Genomic DNA, 21,036 nt, shown 5'->3' with positions numbered 1-21,036 from the left:
ATTCTCTCATTTATTGACTACTACATAGGTTGACAATAGTGTGGGACCGTGATGTTAGGAAACCAGGAGGAAGCAAAATAAATTACTCCAGCGAGCGCTTCCACCTCTGCCTCGTTGTCTCCCGTGGAAACCCCTTTCCTCCCTTTTTTTTGCTCGGGCAAGGACCAATGCATGCAGCACGTTCATGCGGTTATTAGGCAAGAAATAAAAGTGCTTTGCATGCTATGAATTACGATGGCCTGCATGGGTAGTTAATAAGGAATCCTCTTAACTGCTGTGATTAAATGTTGTGTTTAGAAGAGAGAAATATTCTTTTTTTCATTCTAATACGACTTATTCACCTATACGGAAGAAGTATAGTTTTATATATATACTCCTAATGTCTCATGTCGTTCGTTCGTTTCCAGCCTTCCAACGATCTCCCCCCATCAGGCGATCTCCCTCCCACCGATTTTTTTCCTCCCTCCGAAAACCAAAACCGGTTTTCATTCATGCATCACGAGAACCACACGCCCCATGCCTAGAAAAACCAAATGAACCATTCCATCCTTCCATCGATCCCACCCTTCCATATAAAACACCAATCGTTCTATCCTTCCCTTCCATATACCAGAGGGATCAAATCATATCGAATATTTTCATAACAAAAAGCTTCCATAAACACCAATCTTTCCACCCTCCCCTCCCACGATTCTTTCCATACAGATGCTCCCTCCCGCATTCGTTTATTTCCTTCCAATTATACCAGGATTTTTTTCCAGCTTCTGTTCCTCAAAAAAATTCTCACGATCAAGGCCCCTGCCCTTCCTTATCTACCCACAAATCTCGTGCCCCTCTCCCAGGTCAGGTTCCGGAGCCAGGTCGTCGCTGCAGAGTACGTCGATGCGGAGCCAGAGGGCGCGGCGGACCGGTGGGAGAGGTGGAACGGCAACGGCGAGGCCTTCGGCGACGGCTCGGGCGTGTGGCGCCTCACTGTGGGCCACCGCGGCGCCGGCGAGCAGGAGCCGGAGACAGAGGAGGTGCATGAGTCCGACTTCCTGATCCTCTGCATCGGCAGTTTCAGCGGCATGCCCAACATCCCAGCGGTGTCCCCAGGCCCGGAGGCGTTCCGCGGGCGGGTGCTCCTGCATGGAGCTCTCCCACATGGCCGACGAGGACGCCACCGCGCTGGTTAAGGGGAAGCGCATCACCGTCGTGGGGTCCGGCAAGTTGGCCTTCGAGATCGCCGCCGAGTGCGCCGACGCCAATGGCGCGGGGACGCCGTGCACGATGCTGTGCCAGAACCCTCATTGGCTGCTACCATCGGGTACCTCTACATGAACCAAAGAGCACATTTTATTCTAACTGTTAGTCTGTTATATCCACGAGCTCACTGACGCCAGACCAGCAAGCAGCCCAGATTGAACGGCACTGAGCTCCAAATTCAACCGATTATATAATGCTGCACGTGATCTGCGCCACCCCCACACGATCCGCTACCATATCAATGATTGTGTATCTATATTTATTTATCTACAAATCGTTGTACTGTTGTGCTTTTGTTAAGCAGATACATGCATGGCAGGGGGAATTTGAGCGAGCATAGCAAAGCCAAAGATATCTTCCTTGGAGCTACCATTTAATTCATAAGATGTCAAGTAATAGCTTGAAGTTTAGGTGATAAAAATGCTAATATGATGATCAGGTCAGGTATAATATCACAGAAAATGTAAAAAAAAAAATATCATTGGAGTTGTTTTCATTATAGTAATCAGAATGCTTTGTCTTGCACCATTATTTGTTGAACATCTTTATTTGTAGGATGTAGGCTGAGTTTCAGAAGATGAGAGTTGAAATGGCTGGAATGAGAACAAAAAAATGGCAGCTTGGTCTTTACAATTGCAGTTTCAATTCCTTATTTGAGTCTAACTCAGGTGTTTCATAGACTTTCCAAAATATCTATTTTTGAACCTTACTGAAGTTGGCCTCTTACTGAGGAAAAAAGTCTATGAATGGATCATCTGAAAAACAAGACGTTACAGTTCCTTAAAATTAAAAGTGAAATTGCTTGCCAAATACAGTAACAGGTAACTCCAATATTTGTTGGAATGAGATAACGTATGCCAGGTGAATATTTGTAGAGTTACCTGTTAGGGTTCTGTTTAGTCTGTTATGTTTCCCTCTAATTTTTTTTATTGCTTAGCTAGGGTAGATATTTTTAGTCTGTTATGTTTCCTTGATTTTTAATTTTTTTGCTTAGCTAGGTTAGATATTTGTTTCCAGGTGTTACAACATGGCTTACCACCTACTACATCAATGTTTCTCTGCTCCAATTCTTACCGTCCCACATCTCAAAGAATTTGTGTGGTAGTCCCTATCATGAAAAAGAGTAGAACAATTTCTAGCTTTCATATGCATTTGTTTATGCTGTAATGTTTAAGAATGAAGCATTGATCAAGGCCCCACAAAGGTGATGTAGTGATATCGTGATGTTCTATACGCTAATTGGATGCAGGTGACATGTCTCTCCTTTTCAATTTCTCTTATCGCGGGTTTGATCGGATGGAATTCACACACTTGGATCGAAGGATTTGTGATGTGAGTATATTTGTTCAGAAATACACATTTAAATTTGGTTAGTTTCGCCACACACACACACACACACATGCATAGAAATTTAGCATGTTCTTTTCTTCACGTAATTGTGTTAATAACAGGTAAATCATAACTTTGTGTACTGATGGATGCATAACATAATACGAGTACTTGTTACTTGAGTTTTGTTGACATTCCTTCTCCATGATGTTGCCCTGTCTTAAGTTGAGTTAGGTCAGTGGGTTAGAATATTAGTTGCATACCAGCAAAAATAAAAATCTTATTTGCACATCCATTATAACAGAACATGTCAATATGCCAATATGTATAAAAGAAAACTCTTGGTCTGGTGGTACGGTATTTGTGTTGCTCCATTTGTTATGATTAATTCTGTTTGAAAAAAAGCATATGTTAATTTCATGTTTTGAACTAAGCGTTACAGATATAATAATGGGCATGGACAAACTTAAACGTCAAGATTTTTTTAAAGAATGTCAAGAATTAATAGCAAACTATCGGCCAGTTACGAATGCAACAACATATTATATTTTGGATTGACAAAATTATTTATTTGGAGCATGCATGCAATTCTAATATCCATATGCTGAAATTTTGTACTCACTAAAACTTTAAACCTTCAATATTCTTCTGCATGTTTGCTTGGAATTATACTGGTCCATTAGAGCATCTTAGTTCTCATAAAATACAATATTTATTTTCCAGATATCTATTGATGGTATTCCTATATGTATGCAGATCATTAGTTGTCACATGGAATGGGTATGATCTACAAATTTGATCTGGGAATGAATGGCTATGTACTGGTTATGCCGATAGGATGATAAAGGTTCAGTGTATAGCCTGCATTCCTGTCTTGCAAGTTTAAGTTCAATTCATGTAGTAGTTATCACAACATGTATTGGCACTATTAATTTCTTGAGTCTTGTCTTTGGTGTCTGCAATTTCTGTTGTTTTATGCATCTATTTGTATGATGCAATATGTTCCAGTTTTGGGAATCTTGTTGGACTTAGTTGGACAACTATTGTGATGTTGATGCACAAATACCATAATTTACTATTATCCGAATTGCTTTAGGCAAGGAAGAAGGTGGATGGAGCGCCGAGGAACATGATAAGGGAGGGGTCGGATGAGAGAGGAGAGAAGAGTAGGGTGAAGGACGAGATGGAGGGAAAGAGGGACAAGGACATGGTGAACGGAGTTTCTTGAGGCGGAGGGTGGGGGCTTCTCGGAGGAGGAGATGTTGGACTTCTCCTTGTCCTAGCTTGTTGCTGCCTTGCTGGGTAGGGGCCAGTCTGTCCTCATGAGGTTGTTGTCAAATTCCTCACCGAGACTTCAGTGATGCTGGGACAACTCAAGCATGAAATGTTATGGTAGTTTGTTTGGGAAATTGTAAATTCTTGTGCATGTGCGGTAGAGTACATTGGAAAATAAGGTCGGGCAGTGGGAGGATTTGTCAACCAGTTTCATACTCTTATTATAATTGGGGGTTAGGTTAGCATTTTGTACAGCAGCTCACGTCTAAAAGAAAATTTTAAGGTGCTGGCTTGTTATCCCATTTTTCATTAGCACATTGAACCAAATGCAAGTGCAAGCTTACTTTCGTTAAGTTTGCTCTTTCATTGTTCCCGGTTCTCCTTTTGCTAGGACGACAGTTTATGGAATGTTTACTAGCTATATTTTGAATGGGAGTTGGTGGTCAGCAGTGGCGGTGGTGTCACATGTTCTCATTTGAAAAATGGATGATAGTAATCATATAGAATTGGAAGCGTCTCAAAGTAATTTTTATGTAGCTTTGTTCCTATATCCAGAACTGTCTTTGTAGGAAAATATTACTGATCAGGATTAAAATTCACTACAAAAATCATATGATAAATATTTACTAATTTTAATATACAAGGTAGATTTGAGGGACGAGAGATTAGAGCAATATCACGCCCACGACAAGGCCGGGGGACAGGGCGGGTGTATATGATGCCTCGACCTCTTGTGTAGGGCGGCTTAGATACAATGGAGGCGGTGTAATATGCATGAGCGGCACGAAGAATCTCAAGGTACATGTTTAACTTGATCAGTGTTGATGCACTTGAATATTTATGTGTTGCAACATGTACGGGCAATGACCCAGGAGACACCGGATCCGCCTTCTTAACTCCGGAGGTGTCACGAGTGGCGCATGCCTCCTCCCCTTTGATGGCGGTGGTGGATCGATGCAAACATGGGGGGAGAGATCGGAGCGTGGGAAGTACGTTGTGAAGGAGAGAGGGTGCCATGGCGAAGATGAGGTGGGTGTATCCCTATTTTAAAGGAGAGCACTCCAACGAGAAATGTCCCGCTACAGCGGGAAACCGAGCCGGAAAAGGTGGGTCCAGCATACAAAAGGGAAGGATGCGTCGTGGGGTGGGTTTTTTGTGTTGGGACCGCATGTTGTAGATAACATGGCAGATAGTCCGGATAACCACATTTCTCCATCACATATGGGCTGGATTTTGGGAAGCCCGGATTGTTCATACGGTTGAATTTTGGGGAGCTCGTTGAGTGCCTGTTTGATATCCGAACATACCCGGACGTATGAGGGAGAAATGAACTTCGACCTTGAAGACCGCCCTTAGCCCGTAGCAACGCATGGGCATTCTACTAGTATATAATAAGGAGGCACTTGCGTACATGAGGCTATGGACCTGGTGGGTCCCATTGCCATCCTCTCCAAGTAAAGTCATCTCCTCGCCCGCGCGGGCTTTCTGCCCGAAATAATCAGCGCCGCCCGCCCCGCTTCCCGGTGCAGGCGATTGCTCCGCCTTCAAACGACACAAGTGTTGTCCGTCCATCCATCTGCCGCCCACATTAATGATACGCGGTTGCCGAGGCGGCTACTCCGGTGCCACACGTCCGTCCCTCCGTCCGTCCACCATTGCTATATAAACTGCTGCGCCGGCCATAGCCGCAGTCATCCGCATCTGTTCCCTTTCTCCTGTCCACACCACTACTGCCCACCATGGCTTCCTCGCGCTCCAGCGCTCTTCGGGACGGGCGGACGACGGACCACAAGGAGATGGCAACCATTGCTGCCGACCGGATGGCCGGCAGGCAGCCGGAGGACGACGACGTCCCAATGGAGAACATGGTAGTCGACGATCCGGCGCCAACCCCCTCCTCCGCGCCATCCTCGCCGGTGCATTGCACCATGACCATCGGCGAGGCCCATGCCCAATATATGGACAGTGTGAGGCAGATGCGTCAGGAGCAGTTCCGGGAGGCGCAGACCGACGCTGCCTACAACCACCATCTCCTCCAAGAGCACCTGTAGGCGGAGGAGCAGATCGCCGCGGAGCGGACAGAGCAGGAGGCGCTGCTCGACTCGTACCGCTCCGCCCGCAAGGGCCGCCTCGAGCGCTGGCGGTACCGCATGCGGGTGGCGGAGGCTACGGCCGCCTACAAAGAGGCTAGCAAAGAGGGCGATGAAGCGGGCGAGGCGCTGTTTGGCGAGATCGAGGACGAGGCCGAGGACAATGCCGGCTCCGACGCGTCCCCGCTCCGCTGGCGTTGATGAGGCCCTGCTCCGCCGAGGCCTTGCGGCGCTAACAACGAGGCAGAGGACACCGCCGGCTCCGCCAAGGCCCCGCCCCGCCAACAACGAGGCAGAGGACATCGCCAGCTCAGCCGAGGCCCCACCCTGCCGGCAACGTGGGGGAGGATTTCCACCGCTCCGCTGAGGCGCCGCCCGCCGGCAACGAGACAGAGGACATCGCCGGCTCCGCCCCGCTGCCAACGAGGCCACGCCACACAGAAAACGAGGAAGAGTAGAACATGGTAGGTCGCCGCCGCTCGGGTCCAAGTAAGGCCATCACTGCTACCCTCCGGTTGAAGCCAAGCTAGGCGGGTTAACCATTGACGGCCGGTTAGCTTCTTGGCGGCGACGTGGAGTCGGAGAGCTGTGCTTGAGAAGGACGCTGCTTCTACTTAACTGCTGGTGCAGTTGGCTGACTGACATGTGGGCCCAACAGGCCACATGTCAGTTACCCAACTGCACCTGCGGTTTAGTCACTGAAGCTTCTGTTCGGCTCAGCGGGACACAGGTGGGTAGCTTCGGTTAATTAATTATACCTCCAGCGCACCCCTTTTTAGTTGAAAAATGTATGAAATGTAATGAAATCCGGCATGTTTATATGAAATCCGACCGTGTATGAATGAATTTATTTCGATTAGTTTGAATTCCTGTATCATTGGCATTGGATGAACATGCAAAACAATACGTACTAGCATTATTCCCAGGGTGATCACCTCGTTTGCAGCAGTTTCACATGTACTCCCTCCGGTCCTTTCTAGTCTGCATACAAGTTTTGTCTGCAGTCAAAGTATCTCTAGTTTGACCAATCTTATACAAAAAAGTATGCACTTTCACAATGTGCGAAGTAAAAAGGAACAGAAGGAGTACAAAGATTTTGAGCAGCTTTTTAGCATTTCTGTACATTGCCATCAAACACACAAGCCTGACAATTCATAGAGAACATTCAAAACAATCGATGATTATGCATCTCAGCGACTCACATGTCAGAGGCAATATTTACTTCACAACTAAAGAATAAAGAAAAAATTGATCGACGCTGCTGACAGCAAAGGGCGTCCCATTCAAAAATATCAAACGCATGTCTTGCTAAAATCAATGAGCAAAATTTGACAAGGTTGTCCCATTCCAAAATATCAAATGCCTACAATTGTGGAATGGGCAGGGTTTGCCATCAGTTCGGACATTGACATGGCACCTCGTGCTAAATAAACCAGCTGTTCTTTTTGTGCAATTCCACCAAATTCGCGAGTAGCTTGTATGATTTCGCCCTTATATGTTGCAACGCCTTGAACTCATCGGCACCTCCTTTCTTGTGGTGGAAATGAATGATTCGATGTATTCATGAACATTTTGTGCAGTTCCCATTGAAATCAAGATGATCACCCCTGTTTGAACAAATACAAAAAAGTGATTAGTATAAAGCAAACTGTACTATGAATTGACAGTTTCAACAGGCACATACATGGTCCATGTAGAGCACACTTTTAGAAAAATGGAACTCATCAGAAAGAATCCTAGAACAACATTGTACTCGCGCATCACAGCAAAAAAATGGAGCTTTTGTTAGTCCTTCTGAGCTGAAGTTAGTTTGGTCTTGTGGGGAGTAATGTAACCATCCTTCAACTGTTCCTTCTGATGATAAGATAGACAGGGCTTCTTCATCCTGGCATAATCAGAACTAGTCACTTCACGTACTCCATATTCTTCTTCAGAGGAAGATGATCCTGTTGTGCAAAGACAAGAGGACTACTAAATGCTAGCATCACTGTTTGCTCGAAAAAAAGGAAAGGAAATATTTAAAATAGCACAGATGAAGCACTTCTCAAGGACAATACCACTTTTTCATGACAGTATCTAAACAGTAGCACAACACCAATAGAGATGACAAAGCTCAATCATATGGATGAAATCAGTGGGCGAGTACCAACCTTTGTCAGGAGGCTTATTGTGTAGAGCATACAGATGAAGCAATTCTCCGGAACCATCTGTTGCTATCTATGGTGGTGGCCATGCTTACTATATACTCCTCGATTAGTTTAATGTTTCCAACATCTTCTTGTGCAGTTCCACTAAAATATATGGTATCTTCAAAGAAGATCCCTGTTTGCACAAGTAGAGATAATTACATATTACATTAAGAGTGGCATCAAATCAGTGGCAAAACAATTGCTCGTTCCAGCCATAGCAATAAATTAAGATGCAAAACTATATCATTACTTGTGTCATCACAGTTCCAGTGCTTCATTACAGCACCGGGAGTTGATTTTTGTTTTTCTTCTGCTTGTTCTTCCCCTTCATCACTTGGTTCAATAACAAACAAGCTTCGCCTTCAATGTAAGATTTGGCATGTCAATTAGGGAGCACAAGTATAGTACTGAACTTAATTTTCTGATGAAAGTGGCAAAATACAGGCCAGCAGTTGTGAAATATCCTTATCTTACCTCAATGGGATATTACGGTGCACATACAGATTGGAAGTCTTGTCTCCATTTGTGCAGTTCACTAAAATCAAGCAACATTATCGTACAAGTAGCACAACATATGAATGCACACTGCAGAATCATGTGAAAGAAGGCTAGTACTGACCTCTCATGATGCGGAATTCAAACAACTCACAAGAAGAAGATCTGAACCAAATTCGCCTTAACGGATAGTGCAGTTCCACTAAGATCAAGCAATCAAGCAACGTTGTCGGTGTGACATTTTGGTTGAACTGCATAAAACACTCTTAAAACAAAAGTGATTTGTGTAGTGCAACAAAAGGTCACAATGGCAACGAGGTGAAGCAGATAACCCTGTTTACACAGAGGTGCAAAGGAAACAATTAGTGGTCAATAACGGTGGATGACACAGAAGCCAACAAAAAGAAGCATATACCTTATCTAAATGGGAAAGAAAGCAAGACAGTAGCATTTCTCAAAAGGTGGCATTGATTAATATTAACATAGAGATTATATTAACAATAAAATTCGTTAAACATGTAATTTGCTTTTAACTGTGGCATTGCATCAATTTTCCAGCGGCATTATTAGAGGGTGTTTGTTTACAGGGACATTTTGGTGTAGGGACTAAAAAAACTCCGTGTCAGTCCCATCTAAACCAAACAGGAGGGACTTTTAGGGACTAAAAGTGGGCATTTGGGACTAAAGAAAGAAGACCCTGAGGGAGTCTTTTTGGGACTTTTTCCAACAGTTGCCCCTGCCACGCATCGCACCTTGTCTCTATTAGTTCATTACTAGGGGTAACATGGTCTTTTAGCATGTCATTTAATAACCTCTAGTCCATGCTTAGTCCCTGGAACCCAGCATGTAGGGACTAGGGAGTTTTTAACCAAACAGGGCCTTAGAGTAACAACAACTAATGAGTTGCACGGGACAGTGGACGCACCAGCACCATGTGCATCTACCGATGTATTGTGGTCATGCACAGTCTGTTGCAACAAAGAACAAACAACCAAGTAGCATATTTGTGTTGGTCCCAGTTTTGTTATCTTTAGACACCTTTCCCTATGTGAGCGCAGCAAATCTAGTCCTGCTCAAACTCTACAGCCTTGTCCCTTCCTTTCCTTTTTGAACTAGTACTTTCGCCCCTTCCTTTCCTCTTTGAACCACGTCCTAGATTTATGCAATACAACTTTCCCCACTACTTTCCCCCATTCCTTTCCTCTTTGAACCACGTCCTAGATTAATGCTATACAACTTTCCCCCTTCATTTCCTCTTTGAACCACGTCCTAGATTCATACTATATACAACTTTTCCTACTACTTTCCCCCACTCCTTTCCTCTTTGAACCACATCCTAGATTCATGGTATACATGCAGCTAGAGCAATGCATGTGGAGTAAGTAAATTATACCTTAAGGTTCTTGGGGCGTGGTTTGGTGGGCGACGGGACGGCAGCAAAGAAGAAGGGGTCGGAGGCCCTCCCGCGTCGTCGCTGGGTGGAAAGTGAACAGTTGCGCCGGTAGTCCCTCGCCGAAGGCGACAGCGTTAAGCCTCCTTCCCTTCCCGGCGGACGGATCCTGCCGGCTCTTTGAGCAGCAGTGAGGGGAGAGAGAGGCCAACGAAGTCTTGTTTAGATCTGGAGAGGGCGAGAGAGTGTGAAGAGAGCAACTACAAGCGCTGAGGCTCCAGCGGGAGAGGGCGAGAGAGTGTGAAGAGAGCAACTACAAGCGCTGACCTCCAGCGTGTATATATATACTGGAGAGAGAGTGTGAAGCGTGCAAACCCTAGAAAACATTTTGACCAGTCAAAGAATCCTCCTGGCATAAATTATGTGCAAGTGTAGTTATCAAACCCGAGACCTCAAGTTTGATGAGCGAACAGGCTAACCAGCTACACAACCCTCCTGTTATGTTCAACGAGAGGGAAATAACCTTTTATACATTCCTACATTCATGTGACAAGCATGCCGTGTTTTTGTGTGTGTGTGTGGGAGTCATTGGGATTTCAATCATAATCGTGTCATGTGCCTTTGGTGGTAAGACTATCCACAGTGGTGCATAAATAATGCAGCCTTAGTCACCTTACCTCTCTCCACGTAGTACGTTGGGTCCCACCAGTCAGAGGGTGAAACAAACAAATTAATAAGAAAAATTAAAAGCGCCAGCGGTGTATCTTACCTCACACATCTCGCTACTGCTTAGGAACACTGTCCAATTGATCCCTCTGTTCGCTCACGTACTATTTTAAGTGAATCCTTATTATAACATGCACACAATTTTTGCGCACTTGTATTCGACTTAAGTCAGTGTGCCGCCGTATCTCGTATACTTACTACTCCCTTCGTCTAGGTGTAATAAGTCACGTTAGAAGGTGCAACGGGACCAAGGTGCGTGTGTGTGCATCTATGTGTGTGTGTGTGTTTAACAGCATGTGTGTGTTAGAGAGAGCGACAGATCGACCTACTCCTACAGAGAGATGTTGTGTAGTGTATGATTTTAGGCGCGAGAGTCGGTGCATCCTCTCGTTTCCGGGCGTGTCCGGTAGGGACATGCGGATAGCTGCCACGCCCGCTCCTGACCATCCTGGCCCACCCAAAAGCCCCTCCATCGCCCGCGCGCACTTCCCGCCCAAAACGGTCAGCGCCGCTCCAAATAATCGGTGTCGCATCATGCCCGGGCAGAGCGGACGCGACCTCTCACTGGCGCAAGAGTGATGGTTGCTTCGTCCGTCCAACTTACTACTGGGTCTATGTGATTTGGCGGCTCATTGGTCTTTATTACTAAGGTGGTAGGACTGCTGGATGTCCCACACTTTCGGCGAAAGGAGGTAGGAGTATACTACTACTAGATTACAATTTTCTCCATTCTTACAGCGGAGGCGTGCAAGAGCAGTGAAAACACGCAGGCTTAGTGATTACATGGCCCACCTCACACTATCACCGTGCGACACCTAACTCTTTACATAGTACTCCCTCTGTTCCTAAATATTACTAGATGAGTCCCCGTGCGTTGGCGCGGAACAGCGGTATATCTCTCTGCGCAAAATTATCGATTTCATAGAACTAAAAAAACTCTATAACCGCATGACAAATGTGGTAGCCAAACTAAATAAACTCCCATCATCATTTAGATCATCCCACGTAAGGAAAAAAGATCAGCCAACTCCTACTGCATAATGGGGTTATATTTTTCTTTTTGACATGTTAATGGGACTTAAAAGCTCACTTACATGCATGATGCCGGTGCATGCTTGCATGCAGACATGTTGATGTGATTTAAAACCCACTCACATGCATGTACCATGGTATTTCTGCATGCTTGCATGTGGCTTAGTGCGAAGCCTCTCAACGTCTAGATCAGACGGCTATTATGGACTGATTTACTTCATCTAACGGCTACATCAATTTTGATGACATGGCTCAAGGAGAGGATAGAGAATTCCTAGTAGTGGGGTCTAGCTATTACTAGTAGATAAGTCTTTGTAGAGATTCCACTACATACGGAACAAAATGAATGAATCTACACTTAAAATGCATCTATATACATCCGCATGCGGTTCATGGTGAAATCTCTACAAAGACTTATATTTAGGAACGGAGGAAGTACTAGTATAGTATGTACTATAATTTATCAGCGAGATAAATTTGTACAATGCTATGAAGCTTCCAGCTTCTGTTACATGTATCTTGCGTCCAAGGTTGCCCGTTGCAACATTTCATCAAATACAAAGGAGACTAACATGCATGCTATTGCATCTCAATGATTGACAGATCATAGCAAATATGTACTCCCTCCGTTCCAAAATAAGTGTCTCAACTTTGTGCAAACTTTAGTACAAAGTTGTACTACTACTAAAGTTGACATTTATTTTGGAACAGAGGCAGCTAAAGAAAAAAACAATCCATGCAGTCCCTAGCCCTTGAACCGTGAACCCTGACCAGGCTTCAATTTGCTGGCAACGTTCCAGCTTCCTAATAAATGAAGTTTGCAACCTTTTGACCATCGGATCATTTTGTGGAGTTTCACCAAAATCGAGATGAGCATCCCTGTGGAAAAGAAATTGAACAAGCGTGATTAGAATAAGATTACTGGGACTAGTTGATGAGACATAAACTCATCACAAATACAGTACGTAGAAGCCAGTAGAGGTATGTGCGGGGCAAAGAAGTAGAGAAATATCCACAGGGAGTGATGTGGGCAGCTGGATCAGTGGTGCAAGCCGGCTGTAAAGGGAGTTGTACCTGAGGGACGTAGCTCAACCTTGAGGAGGGCGGCGGGAGGTGGCAACTGCCCACGTCGCGGCAGTGAGCAAGGGACGAAGGCAACCTCACCGGCTTTGTGAGATAGAATGGCGGGGACCCCTGATCAGGACGTGCCGACAGTGGGTTTTCGCCGTCGGCGACGACCACCGCATCTACACTAAGCATCCACCCCTTCCCCAAGTGGACGTGATCCGCCGGGATGTTAGAGATGTGGCCACAGTCGTTTTGTGCGAGAGAGTGTGAAGAGAGCAACCCCAGCAAACAACCGTGTAGGCTGGCCCGTCCTGACTATGTATATAGTGGAGCGGTTTCCTTTTCTCTCCATATGAACCTATCATATTACGTGCCACTGAAGAAGAAAAAACTTTATTTATAAATGACGCGGCACCTACTACTCGTTCTCCTATAACCTTGCGCTTGGCATCTCCAAAATATTAACCTTGCGATTGGCTCTTCGCCTCTTCGGGAAGTCAAGCAATAATGGTAGTGTAGTATATATCGTTCTGGCTATATGAGACCGAATGAATTGCTGCACGTCCACCACGTGGGCGAGGGTCGAGGGGCGAGGGAGAGTGCTACATACGGAGCAAAATGAGTGAATCTACATTCTAAAATACGTCTATATACATCAGTTTTTGGAGTATGTACTAGTAGTTCATATTGAAATCTACTAAAGGACATATATGTTCCAAACAATATGATATAATCTCTATAACCAAGGTACAGTAGGGACGAGGAGTAAACGGAGGGAGTAGTAATTTTTTCTCCTCGTCCTGCGAGCCACCGCGCGCATGGGCGAGGGAGCGGGCGTAAGGTGTAGTAAGCAAGCTTCACCTCATCCTGCGAGCCACCGCGCCCGTGGGCGGGGGAGACGGCGTACTAAGCAAGCTTCTCCTCGTTCTGCGAGTTGATGAGACACATCAAAAGTACTCCAGTGTATAGAGCCTTGCCTCTAAGGTAGGCCCCACATGGTTTGCCTCTTTTTTTAACATAACACGTCAAGTCGCAATTTGTTTGTTCACCCGTGGTAGACGATCCTCCCTCCACCAAGTGGACAACCAGTACACGTGCCAAATTACACGTGGGTTGCCTTTTTCGTACAGAATGAGCTCCACCGTGTACCCCACGCGGGTGTGGTTGGGAAAGAGACGGGAGTACGTGCGCCGTGCATGCACCTCTTCTCTTCGTGCACGTCCCCCACCTACGTGGGTGTGTGTGAGAGATACAAACCGCGTTCGTTAGTGTTTTTTGTTTTGGGGTGGGGGTGGGGTGGGGGTTGATTTCGTGAATTATTTGTGGGAATATGTGTCGATGACATCTCAAACAAAATTTTGCATGCAATGTGTGTGAAATGGGGGCCTATCCATATCATACATAGAGGGTCGGGCAATCCACGAGAAGAGAGGGAGGGGTCATAGCTATCGATAGAGTCGAAGAGAGGATCAAGTGGGTGGGTGCGAGATCGATGAAGAGAGCCATCGAAATTGTGTGTGTGTACAAGTCAAAGATATAGGGCGACTGGCCTACCGGAACGTTAGAGGGCACATGTCAAGTTTGTGTGTGGCAAGGAGACATGACTAGAGCGCTCGATGTATCGGTGTGTGTGGGGGGAGGGTGGAGGGGTAGGCAGAGGCCTAACTATAGAGGTAGAACGACTCGTATATGTGTTGAGAAGGAGAGACCCAGCTATGTCTTGAGGGAGATCGGTCGACATCCATACATAACTGAAGGACAGGAAATATGATGGGACAGAGAGAGAGAGAGGAGAGAGAGTGGGAGGGAGAGGGAGGGGGAGGGGTAGAGTGCTGGATGGGTGATGGACTTGCTTCTCGAAGATGGTGGGAGAGGCCTACTAGACAAACTGAGGGTGGAACTGCAATGTTATCAATAAGAGTGGGGATGTGTTTCTGTGTGTGCATGTGCGTGATAGATCTGTCGGGACGCATCCATGGATGATGAAGGGGAACCATGTGTTTGGTAAGCAAACCTAACTAGATCGGTAGATCAATTGTTGTTTGTCGGAGGAAGGGAGAGACACAACTAATGAGTTAGATCGATTGACGTGTGGGTAAAAACGAGTTATATGGACCTAGCTAGCTATATGTATAGCGAGAGATCGGTCGGTGTACGTCCATTTGTTAGAGGCAAATAAGGCCCAGTGAGACGGATAGACAGAGAGAATGGAGCTGGGAGGTGGTGCGAGAGGCCCAACTACTAGCTAGATACGCGGAGGAATGTGCGGTTGTGAGATCGATGAAAAGAGGGGCGAGATTTTACACGTGTGTCTGACCGTATGAGAGACACGAGGCAAGGACACATAAAGGAGGAGATTGAAGGTGTGTGTGTATGTTGTAGGCAGGCATCACTGGAGAGGTTTATCGATCGGTGTGTGTCGGAAAGGAGTTGTGGAGACTCTGGGAGAACGACCTAAAGAAAAAAATGAATGTGCCCGGTGGATAGAATGTCGAGGGAGGGGGAGGGGGAGGAGGGCGTGTGCATGCACGAGAGAAAGTTAGTGGTAGCTACAAAGGTTAGAGGATTGTGTGGGTGTAGGAGACTAACAAAGATCATAATTTGATAAGAAAGAGGATTCATATATTTGAATAGGAGATCATAGTGTTTTAAACATTGCATGCATGAATATAGCGGTGATACACGTGCTGTGCACATGTTATACCATAATGTGATAATGCATGGCGTTTGCAACTCACAGCTAAATGTCAAACAATCTAAACCATACTATACATCAAACAATCTCACATTTTATTTGAATTTGTGATAATGTGTGGCGTTTGCAGCTTACAACTAAATATCGAACAATCTAAACAATACTATATATCGAACATTCTCACATTTTATTTGAATTTGTGGTAATGTGTGGTGTTTGCAACTCACATCTAAATACTTGTAGGCGTAGGGGGCGAGGCACCATACATAATGTGATAAACACATTATACATATGAGACATGGTTTAGATTATGAAGATCTAGCTAGAGCTAGAAATGTAATGTGATTTGAAATCAAAATAAAGTGGATTCAAACAATCTAGTTTGAGTTCATATAGTACACATAGTTCATATGTAACTCGAGACTAATCATGTGGTGTGCTATGAAGATAATACAAAAACGATGGTTTAACTTGACAATAATGATGATTGTAGATCTTATTAAAACAGAGAAACGAATTCAAATGCTTTGACTTCACAACAATCATTACTGTAGATCTTATTCAAATAGAGAAACGAATTCAAATTTAGTTCATATTGAAGCGGTAGTATATACGTTTGGAATGCACTAAAACATTCATTTGAGTAGTAGGTTGCATGCATTATACACGTAGCGAAATATTTTAATTGAACATAACATGAATTCAAAGTTTTGAATGACATTTGTAGTGCGCATTGATTTGGTACAGTACATGTTAGGCTTGTCCGGAAATTTCAACCCGCGCCTTGTTAGCCCGAAATATTTAAGATATATCTTTGTCTCGTTGTGCTCCGATAACTCCCTCCATCTCAACCCGCGCCTTGCTATTCTGAAATTACAACGCGCGCGAAAACTCCCACCTCCTGTAAAATCCCGACACGTGAAATGCCCGTGGTACCCCTGAACCGAAAGAACCGCCTCAAATCGGTGGGGGTACTTTCGTAACTTACCCCACATTTCGGACAAGCGCGTCTCTAAGCCATGGTTCCCCACTGCCATCCCATCCACCCACCCATTCGTACACCGAGGCCGCGAAAACCCGTGATGAAACCCCACACCCTGCTCTGTCTGCCACCCAACCGGAGCCTCTTCCCCGACGACGTCGTCCACAGCAACACCTCGACGTCCCTCATCCACCGTACCGGATGAGTATCCGTCGTCGATCTCATCGTCCCGCCGGTTCAGCCACCCCGTCCTCCACCTCCAAGGAGCTGCCCCGACGTTCCCCTCGTCTTTCGCGCCACCTCCATTCCCACACCGTCGTCTTCACCTGCACCACCGAAAGAGCATCGTCATCACCGTTTCCTCGGATGAAGCTGTGGCCTAATCGGTGCCACCAAAGAGGTTGTACACTAATCGCCGCATTTTCTTCTTGATTCGATCTCATGGTGCTGTCGGCGCTCGGTCCCGAGCCGACACGGCGCGGCTCCATCCACGACGGCGTCGCCGGCCACTTCCTCCACGGCATTGCTCCCTCGGCGGCGACGTCCACATCAGTAGGAGCTGCTGCTCTGCTCTTGCTCTTGGTCCCCTGCCTGGTCTGCTCTTGCTATTGCTCCTGCTCGTGCTGCTGCTCTCGCTCTTGCTCTTGCTTGCGATGCTGCTCCGATTTAGCTACACTTCAGTCGACTAAATCGACTTTTGGGTCTGTCGATTTTTAGGGGGGGTGCCGGGGTGAAGGAAGAACCAGCCGCAGCGGGGAGGGGGGCTCGCTGGAGAGGTACCCCACTATCTATCTTAGGGTTCAGGATGGGGGCGGTGGTCGCCGGCGGTGGCGGGGCGTTGGCGGGGCGGTGGCGTGGGGATCGCCGGAGAAAAAGCTCGGCACGGGGGGGGGGCCTAGAGGGATGGCTGGGGCGGCGGCGGACCGGCGGTGGGGAGTGTTTTCGAGGCGGGCGGGGCAGCGCACCGCCGGCCGCGGGCGGCGGGGGGCTGCTGTTTGGCCGGCTCAGGGGGGTGGAGGTTGAAGATGAACCGCAGGCCCTTGATTTCGTATCCAACGGCTGCAAAATCTACTGACCAGAGATGAAAAAGTTAGTCGACCGACGTGTAGCCTCACCTTGCTAGTGCGTTCAGTTTCGACAGCAAAATTCAGTTTCGACAGTTAAGTTAGTTTCGACAGTTAAATTCAGTTTCGACAGTTAAGTTTAGAGATGAGCGGCTGATGTATTTTCCATCTAGCACTTTGTGGTTATGTATTTTACGTCATGTATTGGAGATGCTATTAGAATTCCACTCAGGTTAACGTTGTTTGTTGTCTCTCCTGTCCTGCTTCAGCCTCGGCGTCGTACAACTCATCGGAGATGCTCCAACGACGAAACCCTCCATCACAGCGGAGCAGTACCTCGGGCTCTATCTCCATACGCCTAAGATCTTCTTCCCCTCCTCCGACAGCAAAGTCAGCCGGAGCATCCTCACCGGCCAACCCAATCACGCTGAGATCGACATGGCTTCGCCAAAGAGGTTGTACACTTGTTGCATCTCTTTTTTACTCTACATGTTATATATATTGTCCACTGAGCACACGGATTTGTTCCTTTAGTGTCCCCTTGAAAGAAAAAACATAGGAATTTTAATTTTCACTTGTCCTCCTTTTCAAATTCCTATTCATGAAGCACAAGACTAAGAGATAGTAGCATAATAACATTATAACCGTACATTTTTTTGTGGTTTGACTTAATCTCACCATGCTTCTTTGCATCCTGTGATCTTCCAATTGTTGTGAATCAAACACCCAGATTGGCAAAAATCCTGTGTTTTTAAATTCTCTGTTTTGCACGTGCATTCCTATCATATTCCTGTCTATTTCCTATCCATGCATTGTTGGAATCCTCCTATTCAAACGAGCCCTTACAGAATTACTTCTCTTACACATAGTTGTCAAAGAAAACCTTGCGTGGTTTGTCCCGCTCCTGCTGCGCCATCGTCCACCCCAGCTTAGGTGCTCCAACGACAGAAGGGTCCAGCACAGCAGGGATCCGGCCTCCAGACTCTCTTTCTCTGCCTCAGATCTTCTTCCTCGCCGCTGGCAGCCATGAAAAATGCATTACCATCACCAATCGAGCAGATGATCTCGAGGACTACACAGGTCCGCAAGAGAGGTCGCACTCTTTCTTGTCTGCTTACGTTATGCATCGCTTAATATTACATGCTACTTTATTATCATGTTCATCGATTAGACTCTGAGTCAGCTCCAAACTAATGGTCAAACTTGAGTTTTTAAATGGTTGTGGGGTACATATCGGGGCCGCTATCAATAGTATCTATCTACTATCTAGTTAATCTCCGGTGTCTACTATGAGTTTCATGTTGGGTGGGAAACAAACAGTAAAGAAGCCATTATCTGTATTTTTTAACTGAAGCCATTATCTGCCTGCTATTATTGGTTTTGGGTCTATCCACAGGTTGCTACCATCACTTTGGATTTCTGCATGCACTCCTTACATAATCTCACTATGTTTTATTCCTATGCATGCCAGTTATTGTAAACAATGGAACTGAACATGTAGAGCAAAAGAGACGAGCCTTGCGTGGCAATAAAATTTCATGCAGACGTCGCTCCATGGTAGGCGCAAAGGCAGCCCCCCCTCCACGCATTTAGGATTGTAATCAAGAGGAAGATATCTGTTCTGAGGGGGATTCAGAAGGAGAAGACAACTCCTATTTACCCCCTGAGGTCTTCGCTCTAACTTGGCATGCTGATGTTGGTTATATCATGCATATGGTGTCTTGCATTGCTTACTTTATACATCAAATATGTCATCTGCTTAGTTTAGACATCCTTTGTGCGAATGCCATCTATTTAGTTTATTCATCGTTTATGTGAATTATGCAACGCCATCTTGTTTAGCTAGGCATCATATATGTGAATTTTGCAATGCCATCCTGCTTAGCCAGTCATCTTATATGTAAATTATATCAGGCCATCCTTTTTTTGTTACATATTACATTTGTCAACAATGTTTTACATTCAACTGCTCTTCGTGTGCATCAGCCATTTGACACGGTGATGGCAAATTCTGGAGTGAAAACAAGGTCTTCAGAGCAGACTATGCTATCTGACGAAGCGCATATCTCGCTAGTTACGGATAGCTCCTTAGAGGAGGATTCTGAGATAGATGACCAGTCCTATTCCTCCCCCCATGGTGTATGCTCTAACTTGGCAGGGTTATGTTGCTCATATCGTGCATATGGTGTCTCGCATTGCTATGTCATTTGATTAGTTTAGACATGCTTTGTGTGAATGCCACCTGTTCAGTGTCTAATTACCATATATGTGAATTATGCATTGCCATCTTGTTGCAAGACATTATATATGTGAATTATATAATGCTATCTTGTTGCAAAGGCATTATATATGTGAATTATGTAATGCCATACTGTTTAGCCAATCATCATGTATGCGAATTATATCATGCCATGCTGAAGCAGACATCTTGCTGGTTACAGAGAGATCCTCAAAGGAGGATTCAGAGACTGATGACCAGTCCTATTTTCCCCCTGAGGTCTATGCTCAAACTTGGCAGGGTTATATTACCCATGTTCTTTTTAGCAAACACAGTAGGGTAAAAACCCTATTGTAACTCTTTTTCATTTATATTGGAGGGAAGTTATATACAGATGGATTACAACAAAGGGCAGCAAAAACAGAAAATCTACAAATAATCCAACCAGCTCTGCATTCCCTCCTTTAAACTTGGTCTGACTCTTTTCATGATGGTGCCAAAGTGGTCCTTGAAGCAGGAGATACAGTAGCTCAAATCCCTTTCTTTGTTGTCAAAAATGATGCCATTTCTATGTTTCCAGATGGTCCAACAACCAGCAATTAGGCATTCTTTAAAGGGCTGAATCCGAGTTCTGTTTCTAACTTCAATAAGCATCTCATTGCTGCTCAGATCAGTGTTCCATTCAAAACCAATAGATAACAAAAAAATTGGCTGAAATCACATGAAAAAAATAGATGTTTGATGTACTCATTAGGCTCATCATCACATAATACACAGATGGTGCTTTCAATGTAGAAACTTTTTCTGGTGAGAAGATCTCTGGTGTTTAACCTCTCCAGAAGAAGTAGCCAGAAAAAGAATTTTTGCTTAGGTAGGCAACCAGACTTCCAAATCCATTGGAAAGGCTTGGGAGCTTTCTCTGGGCATCCCAAGAACTCAAGGTAGACTTTCTTAGCATTGTAGTATCCAGAGGCCCATTTAAATTTCCATGTATCAGGATTTCTGTTACTCATCACACCATTAATGAGGGCTATTAGCTCAGTGCTTTGTTGAACAGCCACAGAAGACATAGGCAGATGGAACATGTTATAGAAATCATTCTCACTTTTAGTGCAAGCCTTCCAGAGAGAAATGTCTTTGTTTATGGCATAGGAGTATAGGTGTGGGAAACTTTCTTTCATTGGATTGTCATTCCATTTGTCATGCCATAAAGAAATGGTGTCACCAGTACCAGCAGA

General features: G+C 45.4%; 1 protein-coding gene across 2 annotated transcripts; it reads left to right on the top strand.

Moving 5' to 3' along the window:
- Positions 1 to 508: 508 nt before the first annotated feature.
- LOC147971222 (putative flavin-containing monooxygenase 2) lies at positions 509 to 4,148 on the top strand. Of its 2 annotated transcripts, XR_015604585.1 has the most exons (4): positions 509 to 1,306; positions 2,495 to 2,577; positions 3,331 to 3,421; positions 3,671 to 4,148. XR_015604585.1 is itself a non-coding variant. In XM_087525953.1 (3 exons), exons 1-3 carry the CDS (start codon positions 1,129 to 1,131, stop codon positions 3,358 to 3,360), a joined length of 291 nt encoding a protein of 96 aa, XP_087382079.1. In that variant the 5' UTR covers positions 509 to 1,128; the 3' UTR covers positions 3,361 to 3,654. The 2 variants fall into 2 exon arrangements, 1 of the variants encoding a protein (XP_087382079.1); XM_087525953.1 differs by lacking the exon at positions 3,671 to 4,148 and having other exon boundaries at positions 3,331 to 3,654.
- The last annotated feature ends 16,888 nt before the right edge of the window (positions 4,149 to 21,036 follow it).

Source organism: Triticum urartu, chromosome 5A (genome assembly GCF_056163025.1).
Source record: "Triticum urartu cultivar PI428250 chromosome 5A, HENAU_Tu73, whole genome shotgun sequence".
Lineage (NCBI taxonomy): Eukaryota > Viridiplantae > Streptophyta > Magnoliopsida > Poales > Poaceae > Triticum > Triticum urartu.
The sequence above is the reverse complement of the archived record's forward strand: the minus strand, read 5'-3'. Positions and strand labels throughout refer to the sequence as shown.